The 10,474-nt window shown below is 41.1% G+C and overlaps 1 protein-coding gene across 1 annotated transcript in view; it reads right to left on the minus strand.

Moving 5' to 3' along the window:
- Positions 1 to 7,549: 7,549 nt before the first annotated feature.
- Positions 7,550 to 10,474, minus strand: part of ATG5 (autophagy related 5) — a 135,544-nt gene continuing 132,619 nt past the window's right edge. The window contains exon 8 of the mRNA XM_018553524.1: positions 7,550 to 8,300. Coding sequence (XP_018409026.1) covers positions 8,164 to 8,300 — 137 coding nt within the window. The 3' untranslated portion in view covers positions 7,550 to 8,163. The remainder of the gene's footprint in view (positions 8,301 to 10,474) is intronic.

The following is a 10,474-nucleotide window of genomic DNA, read 5'->3' on the forward strand; positions in this document are numbered from 1 at the left end:
ACTTCTCTGAGAATCTTGCCCAGGACTTCCAGAAGACCCGCCAGTACCTCTAGTACTTCTAATGGCATTTAGAATCAAGGCCAGTATTGCGAATAGCAGCCACAGAATCCATACCAGAACATCCAGGGTGCCCTGAAGTGATGCTGGGCGTGTCTCCACTGATTCAGAGGGGTATTTAAGCACCAACTCTGGCAGTGGCTGGTGTTGTGTCTTCAAACCAGCTTCCCTGTTCATACATAGAGCTATAATACTGAAGTTGTTTCTATTTGCTGACCCAAGCCACCTGACCATTCCCTGCTTGCCACATGCCCTGACCTATGCCTGGACCCGACTATGCTTTCATCTCCTGCCTGGCCTGATGACTGCTCGTTGCTGACCTGGACCACCTGACCATTCTGCTAGCTGCCTGCCTCAACCCCTGTCTGGATCCAACTACGTTCTTGTCTCTTGTTTTTGTCTCCTGTCTGCTGACCCGGACCGTCTGATCATTCTCTGGGTATCACCAGTCAGGACCCCTGCCTAATCCTGACCACACTCTGGACTACTGTCTCCTTTCTGTCATTGCTCATTCCTAGGCAGGGCAATCCTGAGGACTGTGACCTGGTACCAGCAAGCAGTAAAACCCATCTTCACCATTAGCTCTGGTGAAAACTGGCTGGTGCTTAGACTCCGTGCCTCGGGTGAGCCCTTGTTACCTGCCAGGGGGTGTCACCCTAAAAGTTGCACTACTTACATTATGCCATGCTGTACATGCTCTTTTGTGCAATGGCTCATACTATACGCCTTGTTGTACGTTATATTCCACACTGCCTCAATCGGTACAGTATGCTGCACGATCTTTTTACTGTGCCATCTCACTCTATTCATTTCCTATTTCAAACTGCCAAATTCTGTACTCTGTGCTGTAACATTTTATTTTACACACCACCCCATTTTATACAGTGCCCCATTCTAAAATATAATTTCCCATGCTGACCCATTTTGTATGTGGTGCTGTACATTCCCTATTCCAGACTGACTCATTCTGAATGCTGTTCTGTACACTCCCCATTCCATGCTGCTTTATTCTGAACACTGTGCTATTCATTTTATATTTATCACCACCTTATTCTTTACAGTGTGCTGTACAATTTATGCACCATTCTAAACAATGTGCTGTACCACAGTGGGGTATGAAAAGATTTCCTCCTGATATTGGTGTCAATTGTACTCCCAATCAAACCAATAAACTTTATTTCTTAGTGTCACTGACACCAATGCAGGAGTGACTCTGTTGCTAGCTTCTTATGATAACTTTGAGACCATTTTGTAAAAGAAAAAGATAAATACCTTTCTGGCAGGCCTAAAACTTTACTGTATTGCAGATCTTTGGCCACTTCTGGTATCTGACATTTCTAGGTGCGTCCATTACCTTAGTCCCCTATAAGTACTGTAGTTCACACAAGTGACATAGGATTCTAAGGAATCACAGCTCAAAGAGAGAGACCAGATACTGGTCATACCCGAAGGTTTTGGATACCAGCAGTGGCCGGAGATCTGCAATACAGTAACGTTTTTTCTTTGGCCATTGCCTGCCAAAAAATATTTATTTTTCTTTTGCAGGCTGGTCTTAGTGCTATTATGTTGTTAGTAACAGAGCTATTTTAAAGGATAAGTGTACTTTTATCCTTTTTCTCTAGCTCTAGATTACCTCAGTATCACCACAATGTCCTCTTCAGTCCTTCATTACCTGCCATGGTAAATTAGAGTGACCATAGTGCTCTTTCTATTGGGCAGAAGCCAATTTCTAGTTATGCCCCTGCACACAAGAATTACACATCTTTAACCCAAAAGTCTCACATTTCCTAACTGGATTCAATTGGTAAAATGTGTGCATCTTGCATGTAAGTTGAAAAAAATCTTGTGTTAAATCATTTACAAACAGACCCCTTAGTTAGGACAGAAAACAAATGAGATCTGTAATTTTTTTTCAGATTAATATACACCAGTTTCATAAATACAAATGTGTGCTATGTGCAAAGAGCAGCAACTTATAACAACCAAGAAGAAACATACTAATTAGCAATCAAATAGAGTATTATAAGACTGCTCACTGACCTCTGTTTGGCCGATATGGGCTATATCCCATATATACACCCATACCTGTGTGCCTGGAATGAAGTTAACATGCATTATCAGATCAAGCAAGCCCAATGTCATAAAGTGTATTAAATACAGTATGTTGGAAATATGAAAATGTGTCTTTAGGGTCATAAGACTGATATTTGTAATTTCAATGACAGAATTTCTTCTAGAAGGGGTGGCTCTCTTAATACAAGCAAAGAGCAATGCCAAAATAGTAGAAGCACTATTTACGTCTATCATTGTCCAACCATGGAAATGGAATTAATGGAAGGAAATTAGCAATAAGTGTTTATACTGGGTGGTGTTGTACCAGGGACTCTTTAGCAACCTGTCAGGTTTGATATTACACACCAACCTCACTCTCCCAAATTAGAGTCAGACAGGATTAACAGCAAATAGCTGCAAAAGCTTTATTTAACTGGCTAATAACATGTCACATCCGTGACTGGGAAGGTGATGAAATGCTTTCCAATTGATCAATAGGCAGTACTTTGCTTGTCACTTTAGTTTACCTTTCTTAATATTAGGCGACCCCAGGATATGGTGCTTTTTAGTGTCTGGAGTTACACACAACAGTCTTCGCATGCATCAACACATGCAAATTGTTCTTAAAGAGTCCCACATACGTTTCACTGATAAGTATGACAAGGCATCTTAATTCAGTTCAAACCTTATTTTGGCTAAAATTAAATATGCAGCACAGGTTTTACAAAGTGTGATAGACACGTTTCTCTATGTTATCTCCAAATTCAATTTCTTATTATGCACAGGCTCATTTTTAACAAGGTGTTATCACAATGAGAAAATGAATGGATTTTGCTCACCTGGTAGTGTGACACACGCAAAAAAACACACGATGTACTGATTTGTTTTACTCGTATTTTCAATATCATTTGAAAGTGCATAACAAAAACATATCTTACAAAAATAAAATAAACCTTATTTCTGTTATAACATACACTGAATCCTACAGGATTTTAAGCCTATTTTAGCCACTGTCAATCATAAAACAGACCAAACTGATCAAAGCAACCTACCAACAGTTTGTATAACATAACCAGAACTATTGGTAGTAAGTTGCGTTGCTCCAATTGACTGTTTTTGTGTTTAAAAAAACAGTTTAAACTGCCGGGAAATTGTATGTAGTATAACGGTACACCTTTTTAAATGAGACTTGGAAGATTAAAATTAGAACAACTGTGTCCCTATCTGATAGGGTAAACAAATTGGTAAGTTGACCACACACATTACAATCTACATTACTTTTGATAATATAATGCAGCAGTCTCCCGAAAAAGTTTTATTTCAGTTTACACCTCAATTTCATTATTTTATTGAAATTTTGATTACATACATTATTGTTTCCCAAACCTGTTCTCAAGACCCACCAGCAGTTTATGTAGCTATGTAATTTTGATAAGACACTCATTACCCTATCTTCAGATAGGTGAAGTTACCTGCACAACATGCACTGTTGGAGGACATGTATGGGAAACAATGAACTATAATATCCAAGTGCACAGCGATCAGAAAGTCATGATATCTGAATAGACAAGCCACTCTAAGCATTTTGTGATACAAGAGAGATGAGAGGAGCTACAAGACTGAAAAAAAACCTTTTAGGAGATGTGTAAAACAAATAGGGTTTTTGACCTACTGTAAAATCTTTTTCTCGGACTACATTAGGGGACACCGAATGAAGTAATTAGGTGCATTGGCATTAAGCAGCTGCCTTCAGTAGATTGAATACTGACTAAACAAAGCTGTAAGACAGTCTAGTATTACCATGGATCATAAGAACATGGGAGAGACCTGGGTCTCTTAATGTACTCAAAGTAAAGGATTTTAAAGTAGGTCAAAAATCCTATTTTATTAATTGTACAATAGGGGACACAGGATGAAGTAATTCAGGTGCACCGGGCCCTCCACATCTAAAAGCACTCTAACTGAGAAGTGGGCACCAAGCAAAAAAAAAAGGGGGGGAAAAAGCCAACAGGCCCTTAAAAAGCAAAAGGCTAAAACAGGGAGCATAATAAAGCCTACTAAGCCACCCTAAGAACGTTACGACTGAACCTGGAATAAGAGCAGACCTGAAAGCCACCTGGTAAAACTTAATTAACGTGTGAACTGAAGAGCAGGTGGCATCCCATGGAGCACTAACTGATCCAGTGGAGTGTGCTTTGCCAGGGAAAGGCAGAACTTGCCCTTAAAGGAGAACTATGAGGTGAGTGATTTCCACTCATCCACATAGTTGGAGCCGACCTGTGACAAAGCAGCTGTCACAGGTCGGCTCTATTGATCGGGGCGTGAGCAGAAACATCCACCGATCCGCTCACTTCCCGACCGCCTTCCTGCAGTGAGGGTTGACTGTCAGTCACCGCTCCACACAGGCATTCCCCCCTCCCCTCTCCAATACTCGAGCGCTGAGTGGAGGAACGAATGGGGGAGGGCACAGCTGGCTCTGCCTCTAGATAGGCAGGGCCCACTGTCACACATGCAGCTGGGTGGATCTCGACAGTATTTTCAGGAATCCGTCCCGGCTTTGGCACTCTCAGCATATCGTGGGCAATAGACCACAATATATTGAGCTTTGGGTCAAGGGAGGAAGTTAGTATATGTCCTCCAGTGACCCTAAAGAGAACTATCGGGAAAAACACTTACCCCATAGTTTTCTTTTAAGTCTATATGCTTGAGATGTCAAATCCAGCTGGAGAAAGCAGAATGAGAAGCAGACTCTCCCCTACAGGAGCCGTTAGAAATGGCAAACAGAGTCAGACAGACTCCTTGAAGTTGTAGTGAAGAGATAGACTCAAACAGCGCATATCACATCCAGACATACAAGGGAAATCTCATTAGAATGTTGTAGTGCAGGACACAGAGATCAGTGACCAATGTTTTGATTACGGTGAAAAGAACAATCCATCTTGGGAAGAAGGCCTTGGGTCGCAAGACAACCTTGTCTCTGTGTAGTATGAGAAAAGGTTGTTTACAGGTTAAGGCCACCAACTCAGGAACTCACCTAGCAGAGGTGATAGCAACAAGCCAGGTAACCTAAGTGTAAAGGTGGCCATACACTGTACAACCCTCGCAAGACTTTTGTCTTGCGATGGTTGTAAAGTAATTTAAAAAACCTACGATCTGCACATCTTGGACAGGCAGATCGTACTTGCGATCATCGCAAGCCCACCCCGCTGAGGGGCGGGCTTCCGATGACTGCAATGCTGAACGGGCAGTGGGCATGTGCGCACACCGACCCGTCCGGCAGTTGTCGAACAAGCACGCCACTAAGCCGCCGAGAATCGTACGATTCTTAGCAGGTTTTCCAGCCTGCTTGTTCGACGGAAGACGTGCGACCGTACAGTAGAAACGGTCGCACGCCTTCCATACACTTAGCGATTATCGTACGATCGCGGGATTTCCCGCGATTCTCGTACGATAAACGTACAGTGTATGGGCACCTTAAGTGTAGATAGACGGATATCCCTGATGGGTTCAAAGGGAGGTTTCTGAAGTACCGACAGAAGCAATTCCACAGTGTCACTGGGGAACATACAGGGGGAATAATGTGGCTGACACTCTGTACAAACGTTTGCACTAGGTAGAAAGAGGCAAACAGTCTTTGAAAAGAATCGCTAGGGCTGATATTTGACCCTTGATTGTACGCAAGGCCAAATTTTGATCCAGACCAGACTGATCTTTCTTGTTCCATGCCACCAGAATGTTGAGCCGGTAGTCGAATAGAGCATATGGAACTGCTTTGAAAGAGGCCACCATTAAACCCTGGTCCCTCATGCCAAATGCGAGGGCTGGTTTGCTCCTGAACTGTAGCGCCCGGACATGGCAATAGAGAGTTTGGAGATTTTCTGGTAAGATGGGGACATGTAAGTAGGCATCCTTGATGTCCAGAGAGGTCAGAAAGCCCCACAAATGCAGGGAATCAATGGCTTGACTATGAGCTTCAGCTGTTGGTCTTCAGAGAAATCCAAGAGGCTAGATCCAGAATCCCAAGGCATATTCTTAGACCAAACACCAACGTTGTCAACTATGGAGATGGCCCACTTTTTCAAGAACCCCTCAATAGGAGATTGCTGGGCAAAGCGCTTGGGAAGAGTAAAGATTTATTCTGGATTAGGCACTACAAAAACAGGTTGCAATAGTGAATGTACATGAAAAGTTTGAAGAGGCCTTTAAAGAGGCCTCATAAAATTTTAGAGTTTAAAGAGGACCTTTAACAGACCCCAGACCGGTATCCCTGGCCAATGCAGGTTGTTCCAGGTCTAGGCGCGTTCGCACTATACCAAAATGGTATTCTTATGCTTTGGAGTTATGTCAGCAGTCCGAGACCCCTCATGTGAAAATCATCAAACAAGAACAGGGTAAATTCCTTTTAATCCTCATCTGACTGTGCAGAAGTAGCTGCAGTTACAGGGAAATCAGAGATGAACACTGGAAGAGAGGGAAGGGTGCATGCTTGCGGCCCCTGCCTTCTTGATAAGCTATAGTTGCTGACATTTTATCCATGAACTCAGATGTAGTAGTAGAGAATTCCTCCCTTGATAATATAGAGAAGGGAATAATTTTTGAAGGAGTTAAGGAGGACTCTTAGTGATGCGGCAGGGGACAAGGTATCTGTGTTAGTTCCTTTTGGAGATACACTGAAGCACCTTCTGAACTGTTAGTGGATTTTAGGCTGGTAAGGCCTGCAGGATCACTGCCCTTGCACCTCTAATCCACCATTAGAGCAGGAAGGTTTAAAATCTTGCCAGGCTGAGAAGGTCTGTGCATGCTCCACAAAATGGTGTGAGCATTTGCAGGAACACAACCAAAAGACCATGTAGACTCAGTAAGGACACACAGGTAGTAATGGAAACTGGGCACTAAGCTGAAAAAAAAATGGCACTGCACCTCTTCCCACCACTGGCCCACATCCAGCATCGCAGATAGTGCTCTGGATGCAACTCTTTAGGGGACCTCCTGGAGCAATAAAGCACACGCTAGGCTTACATAAATAAAGGGCAATGACTTGTCTAACCAAGCTGCGGTCCTAAGATGCCCTGCGGTCCCCTCCAAGCATGGCACTCTAGAGACAGTTAGGCAGGAACCAGGAGACATGCCACATCCAGATAGTCTCTTGCCCTCCTGGTGTCTAGGAGAGGGCCTCAGCAGAGGGTGCTGCTCTCAGGAGGGTGCTGCTCTCACCAATGCTCTCAGGATAAATTACAGGCCGGCCTTGCTTCTTCCTCACAGTGGAGTCCAAGTACAGCCTGACAGTTTTCAATCTCCTGTAGGCAGCTGCATAACCCAAATGTATCTGAATAACTTCATCATGTGTTCCTTAATGTACGATCAAGAAACATTGTTATGTAACTGCATACAACATGTGCTGTACTGCTAATATAAAACTGAAAAAAGTTTAGTTCTTGTGCAGCTAAATGCTTTCTCTTGGGAGATATTACATTGGCCTAGCAGATCTTTTTTTCTTCTTCACCAGCATAACATATATGATTTGAAGAATATAGTCTTTTCAAGAGTACAAATCTCACTCATGCTCTGCTAAAATTTGTTATATAGTTTTCTATGATACATTGTAAACAGGAACACCACCATCACAGCTTCTGTTAGATAGATTTCTCATTTTTCTTAAACATCTTTTAATGCTTTTTCCATGTTGAATCAACCAGCAGATCAAACCAATAACTTTCCCTTTTAATAAAAAAAAGTTGAACCTTGGGCACACAGTTGAAAACAAGTAGAAAAGAATGCAGCACACTTGTTAGTATAAACCAGGAACAGGAGGCATGTGCCGTCACTGACTCTCCAATCATTAAGGTGTGCTGAGTTACAAGGCAGCACGTAGTCTCAAGCAGATCTCCTTGTTCCAATCAGGCTCAAGTGGTTGCAGAGCAAACGATTGAATGGGACACTTGCAGCTCACAAGAGCTCAATTAGGCTTTGTCAACCAAAACTCATGCTTTGACATGACTTAGGAAAATCCACTTCAAATGTGATGGTCTCTTCCACTTAAGTTCCACGTGTCCTTCAGTCAGTGGGCTGCGGAACAATACTTATGTGGAGGAAGTTGTCCGGATAGCTGAAATATTCACTGAGCCACTGCAAGGGAGTCTCAAGCATAGGCTCTATGCCATGGATCATCACCTGATAATTCTTCTCTCCATCTACAATAAAAAGTAAAAAAAAATTGTGAAACCGAGATAAAAAATATCTATAAAGATTAATAGGCTAATATATTAAAGTGCCCTATTCTTTATCCATTTGAGACCTAAGTACAGCTGGCAGACAGTAAGTATCCCATGGATAATGGGCATCCAGTCTACTATCCACAGGTGCTCACTCTCTGCACTTTGTTTCATTTACAGGACTAAGCTTATAAGGTATCTTTCTATACTGCTTCTAAAAAAAGGCCAAACATATCATGTCATTAAAAATGGTAAATACAGAAAGATTCAAAAAATGGTAAATACAGAAAGAGTCAAACATTTTAAGAGGCCATGTAAATCATAATCTTAAGACATTATAGAAATATAGTGTTCTTCAATAAAGACAGTTTCTCATTGAATCTCACAATGATACCTTTCCAGTCTTTTCCACTAAGCCTACTACAAAATTTAGAAAGGATATGTCCACTTATAGTCCTCTCCCCCAGTTTTTCAGCATAGGTTATACTGTATCATAGTACACTGCATATACCTACAAAGCAGAGGTGGCTTTCAGCTATAAAACACAGACAATTTTCAATGCTTTTTTTAATGACAAATCTCTGTACTGCCTTTGGATTACACAAACAGTATATGAAAAAGCTACTTTAAAGAACACCATCTATCACTATATGTAGTCAAAATGGCCACAAAACATAGCCCCTTCATAGTTCTGGAAAAAGTACAATCCTTTCAGTAAAATGCCTCTAATTTAAAAGGAGAAAAAACAGCTCTCATGGATAAAAATGAGCTTCCTCTATTATACACTAAGGATTGATTGGCCAACAAGGATTTATTCACGTTTGCACGTTTTCTTTTCGGTCATATTTGTTAAAAATAAAAACTATGTAAGCTGTGCCCTAAATACACTGCAATTCAGGGTAGTTGGCACAGATACATTTTTTTTTTTCATTCAGGCACTGGACTGCATATCAACGGCTCTGGACAGGTAAAAGTGATATTTTGTTGTGTATGGTGATTTCATCAGATGCACTTTCTTTTCTAATAAGCAAGCAACCCAAACTATCAAGATTTCTGCTTTCATCTGCCTGTACAAAACAACTATTGATTTCTGAGTGGTTGCGGTTTAGGTGACATTGCTGCAGTGATTTTACTGCAGAATGACCATTGTAGTCACCTTGCAAAAAGAAGTTAATCAACAGATCGACTGGCAGAATAAAAACCTAGTAACAATTTGTTACACAAGTGACTCAGATAAACAACTTATGCGTTCTCACTATTGAATGCATCATTTATTTCATTTTTTTCCTTTGACCATAGTTCAACTCAAATAGAAAAATGCTCCATAAGTAATATAACTGAAAGAAAATTAAGCATTACAAACGGAAATAAAATGTGATACATGAATCTGTTAAAACCAATATAGCAATAAAGCCAAATCATTGTGGTTGTATTGATCAAGCACTTGTAAAATTAGCTGTTAAAGCTGATTTTATAAGTAAAATGACGAGTAGCTTTACTGACCATGGGAAAGAATATTTTTAGCATGTTCGTTTGCAAGTCATCTATGTTAATGTACTCAGAGAATATGTATTCATTGTCAATTATTCATCCCTGGCTCTCCAGAAATCCAGCACAGGAGGACAGGAGACATCCTAAGCCGTTTGGTTAAAAGGGCTTCAAATTGAAATTGAGTCACTCTGTCTGCCCAAACTGCATGGAATGCTTCTCTGAAGGAGACATCTCACACATAGTATACACTAAATTCATAAATCACGTTCATTGTTGGAGAAAAAGAACTTTTGCTGTAGCTTTGCTGCAATTAAACATTCATACTGAAAACCTTAATGGACAGATACTAGCGTTCGGCTCCCCAAAAATGCATAATGCACATTCCATACTGCAGACAGATTGTGTACCACAACTACAAACCCGTCTGAGTGACTTAAAATGCATTATCTTTATAAATCTGATGTGGTTTGTAACCAGCAGTGCTAGACTTGATCCACTTTACTTTTACCTCTCTGTTGGGACAAAAGCAAATTGCCCACAGGAAACTGAACAATGGTTTTATACATCACAAAGTATTTTATTGTTCTAACAAATAACAGTATTTCTAATTCGTCAGCTATCTAATTTGACATACACTAAGCTGCATTTATCTATAATAAATG

This window comes from Nanorana parkeri, unplaced genomic scaffold (assembly GCF_000935625.1).
Source record: "Nanorana parkeri isolate BGI_ZX_2015 unplaced genomic scaffold, ASM93562v1 scaffold123, whole genome shotgun sequence".
Lineage (NCBI taxonomy): Eukaryota > Metazoa > Chordata > Amphibia > Anura > Dicroglossidae > Nanorana > Nanorana parkeri.